At 38.3% G+C, this 23,420-nt stretch overlaps 1 protein-coding gene across 2 annotated transcripts in view; it reads right to left on the reverse strand.

Annotated features, from left to right (window-relative positions):
- Positions 1 to 23,420, reverse strand: part of PICALM (phosphatidylinositol binding clathrin assembly protein) — a 74,611-nt gene that overhangs the window by 42,719 nt on the left and 8,472 nt on the right. For both annotated transcript variants that reach the window (XM_086622143.1, XM_086622152.1), the window contains exon 2: positions 562 to 704. In XM_086622143.1, coding sequence (XP_086478269.1) covers positions 562 to 704 — 143 coding nt within the window. The remainder of the gene's footprint in view (positions 1 to 561; positions 705 to 23,420) is intronic.

Genomic DNA, 23,420 nt, shown 5'->3' on the forward strand with positions numbered 1-23,420 from the left:
ATATAATTCAAGTTGTGGAACCAAAAACAAGCTTATTCCATTCTGTGTAAACTGGGGTTTTGTTTGTTTAATTGTTCTACAGTATTTGGTGATATTTAGATGTTCACAATCAGAGTCAGCTCACAGGCACACGTTTGTCTTCACTGCAAAAGGTTAGGAGGTGATGGTGGAAATCAGTTCAAAATTGAGTTACCTGGGAGAAAAGACCATCTGGATTAGCCAGAGCAGGAACCTAAAAACGCTTCTATTTTCAGCTTTCAGAATCCTACCCAAGTTAATTTATGTTGGTTGGCTGGTTTGCTTTATTATTAGAACATCACCACAGAAAAAAGGTACCTCCAGCATTCAGGACACTTACTTTTCATTACAGAATTACAAACTCTGAAGTAGAAACAAATGAAGTAGACAAGCATATGATGAGACCTGTGTTCATGCAGAGTTAGACACAAAAAGGTAAAAGTAAAGATTTTTCTTACAAAGATAATTAGTGGAAGCATTTAGCTGACATTTATAGGGATGAAGTGCTGCAACTGTTCTCAGATATAACATTTATTTTATTACCTCGTTTCCATACACCATTAGATGATGGGTTGTGATGAGGGATTTGAAGACCACTACCCAGCTACTGTTGGTGGTTCTTTCAAACAAACTGTCCGCCAGTTGGGGGATGTTCACATTCATCTCATTTGTGCACTGGATTAAATCTGCAATACAGAAATTTTTATTATTATGAGTTCTGTGAAGGAAGATAACATACAAAAAAAAAATCAGTACACTGATTTTATATAGTAGTATTTTCTAGGAATGCTGAGGGTCTTTCCAGTAAAATAAATAATTTCTTGAAAAGCACCATGGCATTGCTCTACCAGAACCTTATACGACAAACTCCACTCTGCTCACTGCCAAGATTCCAGATGCTCAATTGCTTTTGCAGTTGCCTTAGAAGGTCCTGGAATAGAAGCACCATAACGACTTACACTATCCCTGACTAACAACTCCCAGCTTTCAAACATCTGAAACATTAAATAGCAAAATAATTCTTATATGCTAGCATTTAATCAAGTTTTACTAGAAGATTATGACTAGAATTAACTGTAAGCTCAGATTTCTGGCCTCTTAATGGACCAGTAAACCCTTCTAGACATTGGCTCAATGTGAATAACAAAAGATTCCAATACTCCTTAGTCTTGATACAATGCAATCAACACCTTCAAAAGGGCAGAGGAAATGTTAAGTGAAAAAAGGAGCCTCCAGCTACAACACCAGAAGCTGACAGATGAATTTACTTAAAACAAAGTAGGTTGTTAACTGAAAAGATGGTTAGGAGCACAGTAAAACCTGTGGTTGGCTAGCTAAAACAAAGCTATCCAATTTTTGTTCAACCTGGGCTTCCAGTAGACAAGATCTAGTGACTCTTCAAATAGTTCTTAGAAGTTACCCTGTCTTTCTTCTCAATTTGCTACTGTCACAACTGTATAACTATGATGAGCCATACTTACAATACAACAATGTAATAATACATAATAATCCTTCAATTTATTTCCAGCTGCTGATGAAGGAAGTGACGAGTTAAGATCATGATGCTACAGCGACAAACACAACAGAAGCAACTACTTGAACACTCCAATGCGATATAACACAGCTTGCTACCGTTTCATATGAAACTTAAAGCAACATAGCACTGAGGACATTTTACTACTATTACCACCTCAAAAATAAAACAGTAATTTTCACTCCAGCTGCCAGCCCTGCCGAAAGCTACAGCTCAATAAGGATCAAGACTCGAGTATGCCCTATGCCTGCCTGTCTATGGGCTACTAAGATTAACCAGAAACATCCGTTCAATCTGAAGGGAAACATTTAACCTTTGAAAACAGTTTTATAACGGGCTATGAACAATCAATCATTCATCGAGGACTCCTGAAAGACAGGACCCTCCTTCGGCCACAACAGCAGGTAAGCATGGCTGCCACAAACTCAGAACCAGTAAAGTCAGAAGTGAAAACGCTGCTATTTACAAGTTTAAGTACGAAAGGAAGTAAGCAGGAAATGACTTCCACATTCAAAATGTGATGAGATGGAGCGATTAGCCATTCCTTTATCTACAAGTAAAACTCTGATGACTACAGGCACTCATGACCTCATTTTTAAGTCACGGTTATCTATTATTGGATGATGATTTGAGGCTGTCAAGACAATGCTGGGATATTACTCAGCAAGAGACATGCTCCGAGCTAGATCATTAAAACCAAGCCCTGCAGCTTCTCAGTCTTCAGGTCCTCCAACCTAAAGTAATAACACAAACAGTTTTGTGCAAAGGTATCTGGCAGGAATGCACATTGTACACAAAAGTATATGCATCACAGGATGTCAAGGCATACATTTTGGAGTTAGAGGTGAAAATGCATATTAGAAAGTGAGAACTTCTATTCTTAAATGCAACAGTTGCCAACTAGTCAACAGTAACAAAGGAAGAGGTGCCACTTGAAAATCCGCTATCTAAACTCACTAAGAAAAATTATATCCATTCTAGATGATATTTTGAGTGTGATATTTGTGATTTATGTTTTCTAAAACACCACTGGGCTTTCATATCATGTTTTTGTATCCGTTGCAGTGTGTAAAAGAAAACAGGCTCTGTAACCCAGCAGAAAATCATCCCTCACAGAACTGATGAGTGTTTATGTGAAAAGCATATGAATGAACTTGGGGGGCGGGGGGAGAGAGGACAGGCACATCAGGAAGAAGAACTAGTAGCCAACTGGGAGAGAACATAGGCAGGAACAGAAGTACGCAGGCAAGTCAGCCTTGAATGGAAAGAAGTAAATTTGCTAATGCAAACCAAGAAAAGAGTCACTGTGATACCAGTTACTGCAAACTAAGTTTAGCAAAACATGAAATTGTAGAAAACAGAATGCAGGTTGAACAACAGAGATACTTAATAAGCTGGTATGTCCTGATACCCCAGAGTGCCTACATCATAGACATTTCAGAAAGATTACATCTATCTAAAAGCTTCTTTGAAAGTATTTGCATGAGCAATGCTAATTAGGTAAAGAAATACTTGCACAGTTAAATCCAAATTAGACCACTGATTTTTGTGCTAACCATAGCATAAGAAGCATAGTACAGACACAGCAGAAGACAGTACCCCGCATCCCACACTGCTGCACTGCCTGTTCAGGACGACTACCACATACAGTGTTCTTGCTTACTTATCCTATTCCCAGAGACTCCTTATTTTCCACATCCTACACTTCACACAACTCGTCTCACACCCACCTATGAAAATACTAGCTACTTATCTTGAAACCCAAGTGCCCACAGCAATGTGTCGCAAGACTGGTAGTTACTGGGTATGGTACGAGCAATGCGACAGGCAGGAACATAACCAAAGGGTAAGGCGCCAAGAGGAACAGCTTTAACCTTAGAAAACAACAAAAGAAAAAGGAACAAACAAAAACATCAAGCAAACAAAAAAGGATAACCCTTGGTGAAAGTATGACGACTGTTTTTTGAACTTCTTGTCATCAACACTACAGAAAGGTAAGTCACTCTACTGACCTTCTGCATCAACGCCTACACCACCTCACAGCTGAAAAACAATCTCCTCTGAAGTCCAAACCACCTTCTCATCTCTGAAAGCTGCTACAGCTTCCACAGCACGACACACACACAGCATACAGGTATTAAACAGTAAACATTGATCATGGTTTCAAAGAAGGCAGCAGTTTGCAACAAGAATTTTAAGTTAAGCTCGCAGCTGGTCGGGAGAGTCGTGTGAGGGACGCTTAGCCAGCCATGAACATGCAGTCATACCCACAGATGGAGCTGGAGACAGCCCAGAGAAAGGCCATCAAGATGGCCAGGGCCTGGAGCACAGGGTGCACAAGAAGCCACTGCAGCAGGTGGGTTTATTCCACCTGCAGAACAGAAGGCTAATGGCAGTGATGGGGAACAGAAATGCCACCTTCACAGTCAGAGGTTTCTTAGAAGTTCACAGCAAAAGGTTGAGAGGCAGCAGACATGCTGCAACAAGGGAAATTCTTATGAGATTAAGAAATTTAAAAAAAAAATCTTCAAAGAGAAAGTGGTCAAGTACTAGAGCTTGTAAGCAAACATCTTTTAAAGTTTGACATGGTTTAAGCAGGGAGTTGATTAGAGGATCTTCTGTGGTCTCTTCCAATCTAAAGTAATCTACAATTTTATGTACTGTCTATGGAAAAAGAGAATAAGGAAATGGAGACAGGTAAAAACAGAGAAGTGACTCACAAAGTAAGTTAAAGTCCAAAAGAGCAGTCCAACAGGAGCATATTTCTAAAGATTTCAAAACTTTAGACCTATTTAAGTGATTAACAAGACTTATGTTTTAAAGAACTCCCTTTACCTATCTACACCAAATCATACACCAAATTTCAGCAGAGATATCAAGACTAGATTTTCCTTAAAAAAATGTTTTGATTTGGTTTTAACTAGAAGAGACTAAACGATATTTTTGTTCTAACAGTTAAAATATTTACTACTAAATGACTTCCACATTATTCAGTTCTGTTTGAGTTCATGCTTTTTTTCCAACAAAGCAAAGATTTTGCAAGGAATCATAACAAAGGTCTGGTCTACAGACATTTCAGTAACATTGAAGATTTGCAATTGCATCTGTATCAAAGGCACTGTATTGCCTAACCCTGCTGAAGACAACTAGTACAATATGTGCAGTAAAATACTGTATAATACTCTGGGTAAGAAAAATAGTATGTTTGCACTCCCAATCAAGATACTGACAGTCTTTACAACTGTCGAGCCTGCGTTACAAAAAAGAACCAAATGATTCATTCCTTTACACAAGTGATAGTTACAAGGTGAGGGAAGTATAAAGGTGAAAAGTAAAGCAAAAGTACGGCAAGACTGAAGATTCATACCCAAGAAACAAGCAATCCTCTACGCAAAGTAGCTACTACATGGCTAAGACGTTGATTTGAAGCACAGCGTCTACTCCACACTAGCCATGTATATATGGATCAGCCAACTCATGGTAAGTGATCATATGATTCTTGACCCATGGCAAACACGAGGCAGCCAGACTAGACAGTGACACAGAGGCACCCGCCACGAATTATCCTAGAGAACACGTGTGCTTTCAACATGTGTCTGTGACGTAACTCCCTTTGCAAAACCTCATTCTGCACTAAGCAGCCTCCCAAGTCAGAGCTATCAAAAACTAGTTTACTTCCCCACCAGGTAAGTGGAACACGTTCTTATCAATTTCTTTCCAGAATCTTACCCATACTAATTTGCAGTAAGACGACAAAAATTTGGCTTGAAAATAGCGCAAATGATACAGGTTGAGTTAACAAAGCCTAACTTGAATAGTAAACTGAACATAAGTCAGAATTATGTACTTCATGCACTGATTATTTCCAATGGTTTAGCTATAGCTCTCATTTTGAACGTTTCTATCCAACCTGAAAATATTTACAATAACCAGAACATTCACAGGAGAGAGTGCCCCACACCTCTAGTTACTTCAAAATAGGTCAGGCAACTGTGAGATTCCCATCTGGCTAACCATTGCTTCTTCATCTATTATACCAAAGATGCTACTTTGAGTGAGTGCATAACTGGTTATATTCTCCAACATGCTGACAGTTGGTTTGTTTGTTCATTTTTTTTTTCCATAATGTGAGAGACAGTATCCATTCAGTAGGCAGGCAATTGAAATATTGATCATTCAACATTAGTAGGCACACAAAGTGCCAAGAGTTAAATACATTACATTCTTCAGTAAAAAATCCTACCAAAAACATAAAGAGAGAGTAAGGTAAATGACATCCCCATTAGTTACTCTCTCAGGTACAGATGAAATTAGATGAAATCAACCCCTCATATAATAAGTTTTGGCCAAACAGCAAAAAGCTTGAAAGTGCTGAACTGCTTTGTCCAGTAAGTCGCCTGCCCATTTTCTACTTTTTATTGAATCCAAATTCACGTTTCCTAAAACAACTAAACGTAAGATGATTCTTGTGCAAGATTCAGCAGCTGAGCTTGCCCACGACAAACTGCTGCAAAAACCACTTAAGTGGAAATCACTTGGGAATAGAAATTATTCTAGACTACATGCTGCCTTCATAAACTGGGAAGCTACAGCAGAACGAGTAGAATCTATGGAGATTCTATGGAACAGCATCTCCAAGTAACAGTTGCAATGAAAGCAGCTCATTACCCCAGAAGTGAAAATATGGTAAAGCATAGTTCTTCCAGATTGGCTAAATTTAGTCTAAAACAAAACCAAAAAAAAAAAATCTTCAGACTAAAAGCACTCTGCTCTTCATTCACACGTTTGTGGATATTGTAGTTTTATTAAGTTGACTGGAAAACGATTAGGAAACAAGTACTGCAATCCTGGGAAGCAGTTCACATACAATATTCAGTTTAACTACAACTAGAAATAGTCACAGGTCCTGTCAGAAACTCAAGAAGTCTGCATTGTAAGAATTAGTTCAATTTATTTATTTTTAAAAAGATACTGAAAAAACAGCTCAAAGAGCAGCTCCACGAGACGAGCAGCTCAGTTTACTACTGCTCCTGTTTAAAGGATGCAGTTTTCACACTGAAGACACCCAATGAGCAGGTGGTTTTGCTTGGACGACATGTTTGCTTTTGCTCCCTGCTCGAGGTACTACCGTTATAAAAACTCCGTGTCCTCCAAAACAGCTTCTTACAGGAGCCAGGCCTGTGTTTGACATCCACCCACAGTCACAGAAACTGGTGTCATAAATGCAGCATTGCGACTTAGTCCAAGATTCCATATGGAAATGGCTGTCTGAACAACCAAAGGGGCAAAATTTGCCTTAATGTATATTTTAAGTTCAGAAACTAACAAACACTAGAAGTACAAGGCATGATCAAAGACAGGCATGTATACCTTCATAACACCAAACAAATATTTGACTTCTCCCAAGCCAACATAAAAATCAACATACAAAAGACACTACGGATGATTAATCAAGTAAACCACAAGTTAATTTATATATTCAGAATATGTACATACTTAGCTCCAGGTCCAACAGGAGTCTCCAATTTATTCTGTGACCTTCCACAAACACACATTTACACAGCTATGCACAATAACACGTCCCATATATGAATAGTTCTTTGATTATTTTAAAATATTATTAAAGTATCAGTCTATTAAATTTAACAAATAGCTTATTTCTTGTATCATTACCTTCAGGCAGATGTACATGTTATCTCTGCCCTACCTCAAGGTATTGTCAAAGCTTAAAGGTCATTCCAAATAGACTACGTGCTCTACAGATAGCATATGCTGCTTTTTTTTCAGATAAACTCCATGCCCAGAGAAGAAAAATACTGTAATAAAAGGGATACACATAAAATCACACACAAATCAAAACTTTAATGGAAAATTCTTAATACTGTACTCTTCCAGAACAGTCAGAATCTGTATACTCTAAAATACAAACTACCAAAAGTCCAGCATGCCAGGACAAGAAGTGAAGTAATCCAACAAACTCTAAGAAGTTGTCAGGAAGCTCTCATTTGCCTTAACGCTTCATCTTTTCTTAACAGGATGAAAGCCAAAAATTATTATTAGAATTTAAATACATATTGATGGATCCAAAGTATAAGCATGCACCAGATCAAGTTTACCTGATTGGTATATTTAGAACTGAAGCAAAAAAGGAGAGCAAAGCAGCTTCTTTTTTTAAATATGAAAGGAAATATAAAACATTTCTTGAATGAGTAATTATTCTCACGAAATTATGTCCACATAGAGAAGTTCAACAGAACACAATCCATTTAGCATACAGATTAGCTTTGAAACTGAAAAGATAACATGCTAGTGACTGACATTCCACTTGCACAAGGGAACACTTGTGGTTAATCATTAATGGTGGAATATGGGACAGTGTCTATACTTAAAATAATTCTACTCAAGAGGGTGCATTTGCTTATGATCAATCTTTTCCCCTTTCACCTATGGCCATACAAAAGGATTTCAGTAAAGTGATGGAGATTTAAAAAGCTGTTGATACAGGATTATTGTTTTTCCCCTAGGGGATCAGTTTCTCCACAAGACAGAACATTCAAAGCTGAAACATCGTCATTTTATTACACTTTTGAAAATCATGTACAGAGGGGAAAATTTTCATGTCTCCTCTTAACCCAAGAGCTGAAACAAACAAACAAACAAAATAAAAAAATAGGTGTCTGCCCTGCTGAGACTCAAGTTCATTTCCCTTCTCCAGTCATCTAGATTCCAATTCATCACATAACTTCCAAGTTGTACCACTTTCCACCATGTTAGGGTCTCATTTTCTTATGTTGGTATTTCTTGCTCTACACAAATACTTGATCACTGGAACAGAGCAAAAGATGTGAAGCATTCCCTCAGTCGGTAAGCAACCTTACCTGAAATCTAAATGCTGAATATAAACCCCTGTTGCCCAGTTCCACAGGTAAATGCATTACCGAGGGGTGGATGAGACTCAGCAGAGACATGATGGCTTCCCACACGCTGACACGCAGCACAGCACCAGCTAACGCTGCCAGCTTTCAGTAGGAATTTGGTGAAACACTTCACAGATCAGAAGTCAGCAATTTTGCATCCAATTTGTTAATGATTTGAAGTGATGGGGTTTATGCTGATGGGAAGTTTGCCACTAGACAAAGTTTCCTCCTTTGATTTTGTGTTAGGAATACAGTTACAGCGAGCACCAGTGGTGGCATAAAAGTTTCATGTACCAGTTCTAAAGAAATTTTATGGGTTCAAGATTAGCTTTCCCCCACCCTCCAAAACAGCTAACATGATACATGCACCTACGTTTATTTTAAATAGTCCCATCACACGTTCTGGCAAGGCACACATTATCTGCCACTTCTTTCCTTTTTTTATCCTTTTATCTTTTTTTTCTTTCCTTCTTTTATCCTTTCCAGAAGGACATGAAAAAGTGTTATGCAATAGGTAAAATGGGTGTTATTGAGGAAAAAAACCCAAACAGACACTGTTGATGGAATATTTGATAGCAAATCTTGAATGAAACAAAGTGAATTTAGGCATACATTACAGCAGCTGCAAATTTTGTGTGGTCAGTTTTTACCCTGTCATTTGCTGAACTAAGAATTTCTTTTTAGCCTGGGTGGTTTGTGTGAAGTTTAACACGAAAGATTAGAATTACGTGATCTCTCTGTATTAGGTATTTTTTCTAGTTGCATTTTTTCCTTCAAATTTCGGTAACAGATAATCTTCCTACCTTGAATAGAAGGCAAATCAAGATAGTCCTTTATTGTCAAATGTCCAATGTAAAGTATCCGAGAAGAGCTTTTCAACTGGCTGCTGATGGCAACAAGTATTTTGGATTACGGTGGTTATTTTTCCCACTCGACAAGCTGATCATGAAGGTAACAAGCACTTAAGATATTTCTTATTCCAATTTCATTCCATTTCAAAAAAGCCCTAATATTAAAAAAAGCCCTCCAAACTTGATATTACTTCATAAATACATACAAGTTTTATTTGACAAGTTTATGAACTCTAGCAAAACCCCCTAAAAACATTTATAGAACATTTAACAGGTATCTTGTTCAATATTTAAACATTAGAGATTTAGCTGTGCCGTGAACACAGAAAAGCCATAAAACCCACAAGAAATCAGAAATACTAAAATGAAAACAAAATATAGAAGTTGGCTGTAAAATCTGTTATTAAAATCTACTACAGATTAACAGTTCTGATGACTGTGAACCCTGAAACATTCAAATCCGATTCTACAGATTCCAACTGTGACATTTTAAATTCAGATAAATTAATGTATGCATAATGTAAATTTCTAAATAATTTCCCACCTCTTCCATAAGTGATGTCCTTATTTAAATATGGAAAATAGGATTAGAAAGTTCCTGGATGTAAACAAGTAATTTTCATTAGAGAATCAAATAATCTGCCTAAACCCAATAATCGAAGTAGTTTTGAGGAGGAATTCAAGCATGCAAAATTGACAATCTTTTAAAAATTGATTTCTTCCTCAAAGGCTTCATTTGGTTACTGAAAACAAAGCCTGTGCCAAAACAAAGGAACCCCAAACGGCATACTGAAGTGGTCAAGCCAGAGAAAGTGATGTTAAATTTCAGCCTGAGCCAGTAGATGACATTTAATCTGATGGAAGAATATTATATAACCAGCAGGTACTTGAAAACTGAGGGATACTTAAATGTTTTCGCAGTTACCAGAGAATATCTACATTTGCAATTTAGAACAAAATATGTCATAAATAATATTTATTCTAAATTTAGGGGTTTTTTTCTCTTCTGAATAAATCCCTTTGTACCAAACTGCTTTACTAGAAGGAGTTTTCTATGGCAGACTTCCTGGTGGCTTCGCGCAAGTCACCTCAAGACGGGACAAGGATATCTGGACCACACATTTCTTATAATTAACAATAAAAATTTCAGTTGAAAATTCTTCCTTTGCATATAACATTATTCTAGGAGCTAGATACACTGACTCAGGAAATAATTTATGGAAGAGTTAACAAAATCTGAGAAGACCCACTCTGTTGAGGGCTTTCCATGTATAAAAAGGAATGTGATTTAATCTTATTTATATTAGATAAGCAGGATAAAAGAAGGCAGGTTTAATATAATGTAGAATAACTCGTTCTATAGCCAACGATTCACATTTTCATTTCATCAAGTTGCATCTTGTCTTTTTCTTCCAATTCAAATAAGACTATCATGTTCTCTCTCCTGCCTAAAACTTTGATTTCTAATTGCAATTCTTGAAAACTACTTTCAATCTCTATCAGTTACTCCGTGAATTCAGCATTATTGCCTCAGGTACCTCTAACTCTCTAGATTTACTCTTACGGCCACCTCTACTACTTTTGTTTGAGAATTGTAAAAAATGATTAAGATACTTTCTGTGAAGAACAGTGTGAAATTGGGTTCAGCTGGACAACTGATTCAACAAAGACTTCAAGTAACAGTAGGATTGTCTACTGAAACTCACCAGGAAACAAAGCATCAATAAATGAAACAGCAAAAGAAGTTAAAAAAATATACAGCTCAAATCAATAGGTAAGTCACACTGACAAACAAGATTTTTTTTTTTAATTTTTCATCTTAATTCCCACATACAGGTAGGTGTCGAATTACCATTTTGCTCCACCATTCACAATGATTATTCAAAGTTCTCCACAGTTACAAGTACTGCAGAAACGACAAGTCTGGCTAAGCTACCTTTACAGAACCAATTTCTCGAGACATAGCAAAACATTCCTTCCCAAATAATTTCTGACCTTCAAAGTTGAACACTTTAAAGGCTAACATTAAAATACTGCTAGATTTTGTCTCAACAGCTCCAGCCACATATTATAAATGCAATACACTTAATTTCAGCCACATTTGTCTCAATCCATAAACAGTTACAGGCACAAGTACAAAAGTGTAAGTGTACCATGACAGCGCATAAACAAGTGTGAGCAGTTTAGAAACCGAATATACCAACACCATGATCCTTCCTCTTATCTGCTCATCTCATCAGATACATTTTTCCTTGAGGAAAATCAGATCTACTCCCTTGAGGGGGGTGAGGGTGGGAATAAATCACAATTTTAAGATGTTCCGTTCATCCTGCAAGCATCATCACATTACACTCTCAATAAGAGAAGCTGCTGGGTATTCTGATAAACTCAATTTAAGAAAATAACCTGAATTGCCAGATCATCACGGCAGAATTAATAAAACACATTACACATACTTAGGATCACTGAGTTATAAAATAATTCACGGTGGGCAGAACCTCTGGAGGTCACCTGCTCTAATCCCACATCTGAAACAGGTCCATTTAGATCAACTACGCTTGCTAAGCTCCACTCAGCGACTGCAGAGTCTTGACTGAGCTTATGGGTTGTTGGAGCCTGGATCCCTCTGAGGAATGAGTTTTCAAAGACATCTGATTGCAGGCCCAGTATCAGCGACAACTAGTTCTGATCCGTTTTATGACTCTTCCTCTCCCTTTTTACGTAATAGAAAGGCTATCAAGCTCACAACTGAACAGAGTTGGAGCTACTGGACCTGGCTTACGTGGCTACTGCTACAAGCTGACTCATTCCTTCATTCCTCCAACATTTCTACTCTACAAGTTCAATACAAACCATAGCTCAATTCACTTGGATCTTGATGCAAGTTTAACACATCACATCAGTTAGTTTTCAGACCAACACAAATTCATAAAAACAAGCCAGGACTGCTACATGACAGACTAGGAGAACCAACAACGGGGAAGGAAGAGTGAGCTTTAAATTACACTTTCCTTCTGACTCCCTCAGCTACCCTTTATATTCTTTCAAACATCAGCTACTTTATTTTCAAAGTCCCTCAAAACTTAAGTTCAGCCTATCACATCTCAATCGCTGCCACAGAAATCAATAAAGTCTGGAAAGGACCTCAGTTAACATGTAATTCCCCTGATTCATCTTAGACATAATTACCCATAGGATACGTTTCCATGACACCTCACTAACATGAAAAAGAGTGGTCCCATTCCTGTCTCTGCCTGCTAACAGCCACACATTTCCATTCCTTTTGTTACGCCAGCACAAGTGTACTTCTCTCCAAATCATATTAATTTATCAGAAAAGAAAAAAAGAAACACAAAACCTAACTTAAGCAGTGGTAGGAGAGACACAAGAGGACGACACACAAGGGAAATAACCCTGCATCGTTTTTCCATCGTTCTACAAGATGAAAAATGGCCCATAGAAGACCAAAACTGGCAAAAGCCATTACAGAAGAGGAGATGATGGCATGCAAAAGTAAGAATAACAGGGAAAAAAGGGAAGCAGATAAGCCCTCTCACTTTCAGCAAGAATGAGCCATGATGTTACTGAACTGTCCAACTACAGTCATCTGCTGTTCTACAAAGATGTCTGCCTTAGCCTTCAAAGGTTACTCCACAACATCTCCATAACTCCAAGTTTCCTTAGACCTATCTTAGATCCCAAAAGCCTGATGTTCTAGCGCAGATCAAAAACAATCTTCCTCTTGTCTTTCTCAGTGGAGACAGAATAGCCATCTTCTGCATAAAAGCCATCGACATGATGGAAAGAACAACATTGTCATCTACTTTCTTGATAAATTAAGTATTTTTCTTTCAGTGTTTCCTGCCTTTCCAGTCATCTTAATTCAGCTGATTTCCTCTGGATTCTCTACAGTCTCTCTAGTTTGGGGTTTTTTTGTTTTGCTTTTGTGTTTGGGTGGTTTTTGGTTTTTTTGTTGTTGTTGTTGTTTTGTTTGTTTGTTTTTTTTTTAAATACAGTGCCCCAAGCTGGTAACTGAAGCATTCCATCATCAAATACAATAGGAATAACTTTCTGTCTCATAACACATTCTTTACACACACAGAAGGACACTCATCTTTCCTACAGACTCACATTGGTGGGTTATAACAAAAATAAAATGAGCCAAAGCATATTGTAGTGCTCCCACACTCTCAGATAATCCTTTTATACTCAATTTTTGACAACTTCCTTACCCATTTAGAACCTGGCACTTGCAAGCATTCATGGAGTACTACTCCAATTTATCAGCAGAGCTTTGTTTTCTAATCCAGATCTGAAGAGCAGCTGCAAAAATTCCCAGCACAACGCTATTCTCTCTTAGCACATGGTGTATTCCAACATACCGGTTATTAATAAAAAGCAACATCAGAACCAGATAGGCATACATTCTCCACTTTAGATACCCTCCAGTTTGATGGCAAAGCGATGTAAGCAGCCTGTATTAAGGCAGTTCTCCCACGCACTTAGTTTGAGAGTCATGCAGAAAAAACACACAAAAACTCATGCTTGTTACCTTGTTCCCCGCACCCATCAAGATTAGTTGTTGTAACAGAAGAGAACTGTCTTTCTTAAAATCTTAAAATATTAATCAATATAAAAGTATCTAAAAGATATTAGTTATTTTTCTAAAGATTAATTTCCCAGGTGCTCTCCTCTCCCTACAATTCTTTGTCTGCAGTTCTTCAGTATTCACATTTTCTTATAAACAGTTGCCAAAAACTTAAGAGATTATTTAGGGTAGAATCAGAAATTTCATTTCAGAACATGTTTACCAGGTCCTGCCAATTTGAATTCAACTGACATAAGTAAATACTCCTCAGCATAGTTTTCGGGGGGTGGGGGAGGAGAGAAAGTACATTCCTTTCATCTTATAAAAGGATAACTGTACTAAGTATCTGGTCACAATTATCTCTCGTGAAGCTTAAAGAAAAAAGGCCTATTACCGTCCGAGCCATCTCAGTATCATTTTCTCTCCTTTTAAATAGACATGTTTTTAAGTGAATTATTATGAAATTAAAGGTTATGGATCTCTGGAGTGGATGTGGCATACTGGCAAAAAATTTTTTGGATGAATAACCATCAGTGATTCCACATCTTTCTGCAAAAGAACTGTTTTGACACAATGAACTATGTCTCCACTGGGGATTTTTGCTGGTACTGTTTTTTTCCATCGCTGCTTTCTTAGTATGCCATTTTAAAGAGTGAGTTATAAGCAGCTCTTTCCGGTACAAAAATACACATTTTTATTACAAATCCAACATGCAGAGACAGTTTTTAAGCACACATATATACTGATGTTGTTTATATACAGTGAAGTAATGCTCAATGAATACAAGGCTAAGAAGTCCAAAGAAAAGGAGTTCACATTTTGTGCTGTGAACAGCAATTCCTAACTAATGCTCATACCAGTGGAGGTTTCCGTCAGCTCAGTAGACACCAGATCATCCATGGCTCACTAGAACTGTCTTGGGCTGAGGATGCAACAGCCTGACTTTGAATCCTTCCATTCTTCAAAGTGGTAACACTGCTCTCCTCCTATGCGCCACGGTAGCAGTTGGAAACTCTTAAAAATTACCATCTCCCACCTGCAGGGCTGCTATTTAACTGAAATACACATACCAAGTTTAACAGATCGAAACACAGTGGGGACCTACCACAGAATGTTAGGGACTGGAAGGGACCTCAAAGGATCATCTAGTCCAATTCCCCTGCCGGAGCAGGACCACCTAGATCAGATCACACAAGAACGCGTCCAGGCAGGTTTGGAACATCTCCAGAGAAGGAGACTCCACAACCTCTCTGGGCAGCCTGTTCCAGTGTTCTGTTCCCCTTACTGGGAAGAAGTTCTTCCTCATGTTTAAGCGGAACCTCCTATGTTCCAGCTTATATCCATTTCCCCTTGTTCTATCATCGGATGCCACTGAGAAGAGCCTGGCTCCATCCTCATGACAGTCACCCTTCACATATTTATAAACATTAACGAGGTCCCCCCTCTATCAGCATCAATGATCTGGGTCAAAGACAAAAAAACTTCTGCCAAACACTGTTGTCAAATTTTTCTTTCTTTACATTATATATACATTGTTTTTAATTTTCAAAAAGTTTGCAAACTTCTAATTGCCTGTATAAAGAAGAGATGGATGTATAAGATTACTTATACAGGTAAGATTTTTCTCCCCCTCTAATTTAAGTAACACTTCTCATGATAGCTTTTCAGATAACCAAGTATTTTTCTTCCACTAAAGCATTATCCTTGCAAAGTTCCAAGTTTTATCAATATTGTATTACTCTTAGGGAAAGACCTTAAGCTCTTCCTCAAAATAAGACAATAAATCAACTACTGCTTCAGCACCCTAAGGCTGAGAAATATGCAAGACGTGCTAAAACTACTGAACACTTTTGCTCTACACTCAGTCTCTACAGTACCTTTTAAAAGCATTTTATCATGAAATCCAGTCCAAAGTATGTATTAGCTGCCACACATACACTAGCACGTTATTCCTACTGAAAAGTATTTGTAAACTTAGAGCCTTGATCCTATCTTTGCAAACACGCTTAATAATGAGCCTATGAATCATACTCTAAAGGTGATTCTTGATTACAAGACGAAAAATGCCTGCATTTTTACAAAATAGCCAACTAACATGACAATTCTTGCATCAGCAGTACATTCCATCCAAGCATTTAACCCATGGGCCTATTTAAACCAGGGAGGAACCAATACTCTTTTTCACTGATCATGTCCTAGTTTTGATGTGTTCATGAATAAAATCATTAATAGTTATTTGTTCAACATTAAGTCAGTATTTTCAGAGCACATAACTGCAAACACTTGAGGATGCATCCACTTCTTTAGGTTCTGACAAGCTGGAACATACCTTAAGGGTTCTGTTTGAGAATACATTAGGACAAGTGGCTGGGCAGGTTTTGATTTTGAATGACAGCCATCTGATTCAGTACTGAAATAAATATTGCAGTTGAATATATTAACATGCAATATTAAATTACGATCTTAAATATTATAATAAATACTTAAGTATCCAATGTAATATTTATAGTGTGGATAGTCATACACAGTGGATGGATGGAAGCACGATTAATTGTATTAGGTGGAACATTTCTATTTTGATGAAGACTAATTACTTTGAAAACTGTATCGTTTTAACACTACTTGTATCTCCTACTGCAAACTACGAAGCTATTTCAAGCAAACAGTCTGCATACATCCGAGTCTATCCTATGATTTTACCTTAGGTGTGTGAAGGTGGCACACAACATGGCTTATAGAGAGCTGAGAGGGATCAGTATGTGATGCCAAAGATACTAACCCTCAGGTCTCTTCATCACCATGTACACACTGAATATGTTATCATGCTGTTCTCCATCATTCTCTCTGACAAGAGCAGTGCCCAAGCCATCTGCCTTTGCATACTGTAAATTTGTAGTTATAGTATGCGCTCACGGGCCTTTCCTTCCGCTCCAAAGGAACTTGGACTGCAAATGCTCCATAGCTATTACACCACCACACAATAAACAGTTGTGCTATTGGACGTGTGTTAAAAATAAGACTTGCGAAACACATGTACAAGCCGCGGTTGTACTACCCATAGTATGCAACCGATCCTTGCAGATTGCTCTGGAACAGCTCCTGGGCTCAGGCAAAGTAACTAACAACGGCCTTCACCTGGCAGCTTGCTGGCAGTGGTACAGGAACACTGCTGTAGCCCAGCCTACAGGAACAGAGAAACCATTTTGTCAACAGCAGACACTACAGAACAAAAAAATCTTCAAGGAGCACAACTCTACAGTTGTTCTGCAGCAAGATGACTATTATTTTTTCAGGAAAGTGGGCCTTTAACATAACCATGGTTCACTTTAGTATCTAACACTCCTCAATCCTGCAAAGAACTCCTGATCTCAACTTGTGGGATTAAGCCCCACAGTTGTTGATGCCACCATTTGTGACAAAGCTAAGTGGCCTGTCTTCAGAGCTTCCAGTCCCAGAGCTCACCTGGTCCACATGGGATACAGATCAAACCTGTTGAAAAGTATACCTAAAGGCAGCCAAAGTACCTACACCACCTTCCCAAATCTGTGACTTCCTTAACCCTGCATTACGGGAAAGCAAACAGAAAACACGCCTGATTTCATGCACAGCATATTTCACCAGTAAGCAGCTCTAGCAGTTTCTAAATCTAAATATATGTACCTTCTAAATATACAAAGTATTCACACAAGTGCAATTTATGTGTTTCTCATATATTTAACTTCCACATCACTTTACTCTAAAAGATGCATCAGACAGTAATTTTTTTAATGGCAGTGTAGCATCATTCTACAGTACAGTGAAATTGAAACCATCAAGCATTAAAGTCAGCCTGACCTCCTGCCACCACATCTCACTGAACAGATTTTAAAGCAGAAAAATTGTCCTGATCTTTGTTATTTTAAACTAATCACACACCTGTAATTCACATTTTTTCCCATTGAACTGCAGTGCTGCATCTTTAGCTAGACAGTTTAATACACAAAAACAAAGAAAAGAAATAACCAAACCCATCTGATGTCAGCTTTTGCTATTTCCATACTTGTCTCATTTCACTAGCTCAAAAGTCTTCTCACTCCAGCAAAGCTGTTTGGAATATCTTAAAATCATAGAAGGGTTTGGGTTGGAAGAGACCTCAAAGATCATCCAACCCTCCTGTCATGGGCAGGGATGCATTCCACTACACCAGGTTGCCCAAAGCCTCATCCAGCCTGGCCTTTAACACTTTCAGGGATGGGGCATTCACAACTTCTCTGGGCAACCTGCTCCAGTGCCTCACCATTCGAAGTGAAGAATTTCTTCCTTAGATCTAATCTAAATCTGCCCTCTTTCAGTTTGAATCCATTGCCCCTTGTCCTATCACTACACACCCTTGTAAAAAGCCCCTCTCCAGCTTTCCTGTAGGCCCCCTTTAAGTACTGGAAGGCTCCTAGAAGATCTCCCTAGAGCCTTCTCTTCTCCAGGCTGAACAACCCCAACTCTTTCATAGGAGACGTGCTCCTGCCCTCTCATCATCTGCTCGCCACGCTGCTTTGCATGCAGCCCAGGATACAGTTGGCTTTCTGGGCTGCCAGCGCACATTGCCGGCTCACATTGAACTTCTCATCAACCAACATCCCCAAGTCCTTTTCTTCCATGCTGCTCTCAATCCATTCTCCACCCAGCCTGGACTTGTGCTTGGGATTGCCCCGACCCACGTGCAGGACCTTGCACTTGGCCTTGTTGAACTTCATGAGGTTCTCACAGGCCCACCTCTCCAGCCTGTCAAGGTCCCTCTGGATGGCATCCCTTCCCTCCAGCATGCCCACAACACCACACAACTTGGTGTCATCTGCAAACTTGCTGAGGGTGCACTCAATCCCACTGTCCACGTCACCGACAAAGATGTTAAATAGCACTGGCCCCAGTACTGACCCCTGAGGAACACCACTCATCACCGGCCTCCACTTGGACATCGAGCCGTTGACCACAACTCTGAGTGCGACCATCCAGCCAATTCCTTATCCACCAAATATCTGTTATTCTCTCCCATTTTAAAATCAGACTTTGGAAATTAGATTTCCTTCTAAGCAGAATCTAATTGAGAGCAAGAGCAGCACATTTTTCCTGAATGCCTTCGAGAGCTTTCAGGAAACACATATTTGAGTTAAAGGAGTTATGCCTCTGGATTTGCCTTCCTCCATCAGTGCTGAAGCTGCAGATGAAGATGCGTATATCCACTTCTGGAGAGCAAAGATTTTTGGTCAGACTATTACCTTCTCTTTTCAGTTTCTGGAAAGTACTCACACCAAAACACATCATCTATTCTGCGGCCTCCCAGACTGTGTATTGCCTGCAGCACACTAAGTGTACTGGTGTCCTCAGCAAACCGGAAATTATATAGCACAGTAAATTCAATGCAATTAAAGCTCTGCATTGTAAAAACATTTAAATGCATGGTAGGACATGTTTCTTGGCAGATACCATCCTCTACAGCTTCACCTACGGTAAAGGGCTGTCCAGTTAATTTTGGGAAAAGAAAAAAAACAGAAGGATAATTTTAGGGAAATATGCCCTCTTCTATTGAGAGTTCATGCTAGTTTATTGTACAAAATAAGCTGTACTGTCAAGGGATACTAATGGTACAACAACATCTATTATGGGTCCTTTTGTCCCTGCAGTACATTGGCTAAAAACGCTCCATCCACGTTTAACTGTTTTTCATATACTTCAGAGAGCAGCAAAATTGGGAGTTTAATCTGATAAACATAAAAATTTGGGAAACTTTTGCACCTAACACCAAAGAAGTTTAAGCCATATCCTAAAACAATATGATTATTAAATCACGTTCTTCCAACATTGTAAGTCATCAAAAATGACTAAGTAATTTAAGTTCATTTTAATATAGGACATACCAAAAGCCCAGCACACAAACTTACTGAAAGTGGTCTGTTACCTGGCACATAAGAAACAGAAGTAAGTTCAAACTATTTAGAATTCTTTTTAATTAGTACTATTTATTACACAACAGTGCTACACGCTTTTCCTTATAAATAATAGCACGACGCCCACCTGTTGGAGCAAAGCACCTCAGATAGTAGCCTTCAGCCAGGATTCTCACTAAAGAGACGTTACACACATCATGCTTCAATCCAGACATGTAATGTTCCCTATTGTGTGTGGAAAAATCTATCTCTTACTTTTCTGTTGGTTTCTCAGGAAATACCTACAGCACGCCTCTATAGTGCCCAGTCAGACAATCGTTTGCTGGTTTAACTGACTAAACAGTGCTTAACAGGTCTGAATGAAAACTGGCTCTGACTTAAGAGCTTATAAACCATGACATAAGAAGCAGCTCACAAAAGTGGGAAAAGTGGGGAACGTAAGGCAAAGTCCAGAAAAAAAAAATCACACTGAAAAAAAAAAAAAAATATCAAGAAAAACCCTTAAGATTTTACCATAAGAGTTCTCTCTCCGCTGACAATGCAGGGGCAATAAAAACACTTGCTCAAAGCTTGCTGCAAAGCTTTCCTTACCAAGGAGGAAAGCAATTTAAATTATTTGCCTATTATATAATACAATGTGTTTTCTTAAAGGGAAAAAAAACACACCTGGCAAATGATTTCAACATGCAAAGCAGCAAATCCTCAAACTTCAAATATTTATCATTCAATGAAAATCAAACACCAACCTTCTCCGACAAAACGAGTGGCAGAAAATCACACCAGACAGCTTACACAGTTGGGTACTGGGGATAGTAGCACGAAGATCAAACACGCTGGTTTGTACTCCCTAATGTTACACAAAACAGTTTGAATATGCTGTTTTATAGAATGTGTCTGAGATTGATCTTTCTCTATGCTGAAAAACTGGAAGAAAATAGTCAGCTTCATAACAAAGCATGAGGACTGAGATAACAGTATAAAGTCTGAAATGAATTCTACACATGAAATTGTGTTGCTTTCCTTCTATTCCTTACTTTTTTCCATAAAAGAAATTTCCCTGAAGACATCACTTGAGATTTATGTGAATGGCCATGTACATACCAGCCATCTCTATATGCCTTCTGTCTACTCCTAAGCAAGACTAATCTTCATTTTCCCTCAGTAGGAATAGAAGAAAAAAGTGTAACAAAAACCATGAAGCTGCTCCTTCCATGCTAAAATATTTGATGATGTGCAAAATTCTAGTAATTTTGGTTTAAAAATAAAAACAACGTCACTACTTTCTAACTTATTTTTTTAAACTTTAAAATTCAAGATACCTGGATCTAGAGTACTTCTTGCAACTATTTTAATGCAAGCTCCATCGATTCCGTACCATCTATTTCAGATTTTGCACTTAAAGTAGGTGAATTCATTAAAGGACGTTTGTCACTGACAGTCACTGTCATATCCTTTCTTCTGGCCAATACAGGATCAGATTTTGACAAGAACTGTTAGGAAACTGGAAGAAAGAGAGCACTGGAGCTCAAAGAAAAAAAGTTTAAAGAATCACCTCTCTCCCCCATCAAAACACAGGTCTCTTCACGAAACTGTCAACTGACATTCATGTACTCAAGTGTGCAGCTCTCCCACGAAGAGAGGCAGTCAAGAAGAGAAACAGCTAAAATCCTCCATGCTATTAATAGAAATGTTGGAAATGCCTGCCTAATTTAGCTTTTACTTCCTTCTTCAAGTCAGACTAACATCTCCCATGAGATATTTGGAGCTCCTTAAGCAAACAAAACTCACCCTGGCTCATCCCAAGCACAGCTTCAATGCACATTTCAATAGCACCCCTTCACCAGGGCACAAGAGCTAAAGGTTCAAAACCATCGCTTACAGCCCATGGCAAAGCTGCTCAGAGTAAAAGTTTTAAAATATTCTGTGATGAGAGTTAGGGTGGAGCGGAGTCTTCATTGAACATGGAGAGTGAAAATGCAAGTTGTATTTTTCTAGCACCAGACATGAAGCTCTACTCATTTTCAGTAGATAAAGCAAAAGACCTTACAAAGGGGAACTCACTCTCTTATGACGCTGTTACATCTGAGTTTCATAAATCCAGATCAGCTCTTCCCTTCATCTCCCAGTTTTAAAGATCGTTCATGAGCACTTTATTACTGACCATGTGGTTATCAAGTTCCACAAAGTTTTAGAGCAAACACAGAGCTTCAAAGCCTCAAGTTTGAAACTGGACCGGTAAAGGAAGCTGTACACGCAAAGAACTCCTCCGTATCCCACAGCTTTCAGACAGGAATTTCTCTATTTACCGCATGCAAGCACATGCCTCTATCACAAACAGCCTCTAAGATAAACTAAAGCCAAGCACAGAAGTAAATAACATCTGCCTTTTGGTCCCCAGTAAAAGGAAAGATGACTTCAGCAAGATTCCATCTTTAAAATGAAATAGTTTCATAAAGAAAAGCTCCAGCAACACAAAATATAGTTATTCCATTTGCTTCAAAGAAAGATTTGTTCATTTGTTAAAACCTCAGAGGGCTAAAAAGAACATGGAGCTATAGTAAAATCAGGTGTTAAAACGTTTTGTGCCAGGCCTACTACGTACCAAGAGGCTGACCACATTCCTGTCTACAAAGGCTCCTCATCAACAGTTTAAAATAAGGACACGAGTATCTCCTCTAATGCACTGTATTTTACAGACAGATAACTAAATCTGAAGAAAGTCTCCTCATGAAATAACTGTGTGTAAACAAAAAAAACCCCAAAAAATAACAGAAGAGAAAAATCAGGCCCTGGAAGTGTAAGAGCTTCAAACTCATCACAATATAATTTCAAACATCAGAGATTGAACTAACTGTGCTGTTCCCTGGTATTTGAGAAATAACACAAAGGACACTCTGGATTTCCATCCACTTATACACCAAATTCAGCAAGGAAACAAACTTCACATATTCCATATGTTTAATGCAAAGTAATCTGCTAGAAAATTTACTTAATTTATCTTCTAGCTTTAATTACATTTTATAGGCTTAATGATGCTACTGTTGCAGCAGAGCATTCCAACTGATCTGCAAGAAAGTCTGAGCTACATCTCTATTATTTTGGAAATAACCATATCCAGACGGTCACTCCCCCGCAAAGCACAATATAGCGTGCTAGTCCCTGCGTTTCAAACAGCTTACAGCTAGGAGTTGTGCATCTTGAGCTTTTCCATCAGACAGTTAATCAAATGCAGCCACTCACCATGAATTTCAGATTCTTATTAGAAATAACTACAGCCCAGGAACACAAAAGTGTTCATGTTTGGTTTCCATTGACTTTTCTTTCATTCCTACGATTAAAATCCTCTTATCCACACATATTTTTGATGCTCTAGATTTTATTCTGCAACGCTGTACTATGACGCTCATGACTGAAATGCAAGCACTGCCGGGAGAAAAAAAAAACTACTGAATTTAAGACAGGCTATTAATATATTACAGAAAATTTTATTAAAATAATTAAAGAGAAATTCAAATAAAAACAGGTAATTAGAGCATGTCTGTATCAATGAAAGTAGAGAAACATGGACTGTCTGCCTGAATTAAAAATTAA

This window comes from Tauraco erythrolophus, chromosome 1 (assembly GCF_009769465.1).
Source record: "Tauraco erythrolophus isolate bTauEry1 chromosome 1, bTauEry1.pri, whole genome shotgun sequence".
Lineage (NCBI taxonomy): Eukaryota > Metazoa > Chordata > Aves > Musophagiformes > Musophagidae > Tauraco > Tauraco erythrolophus.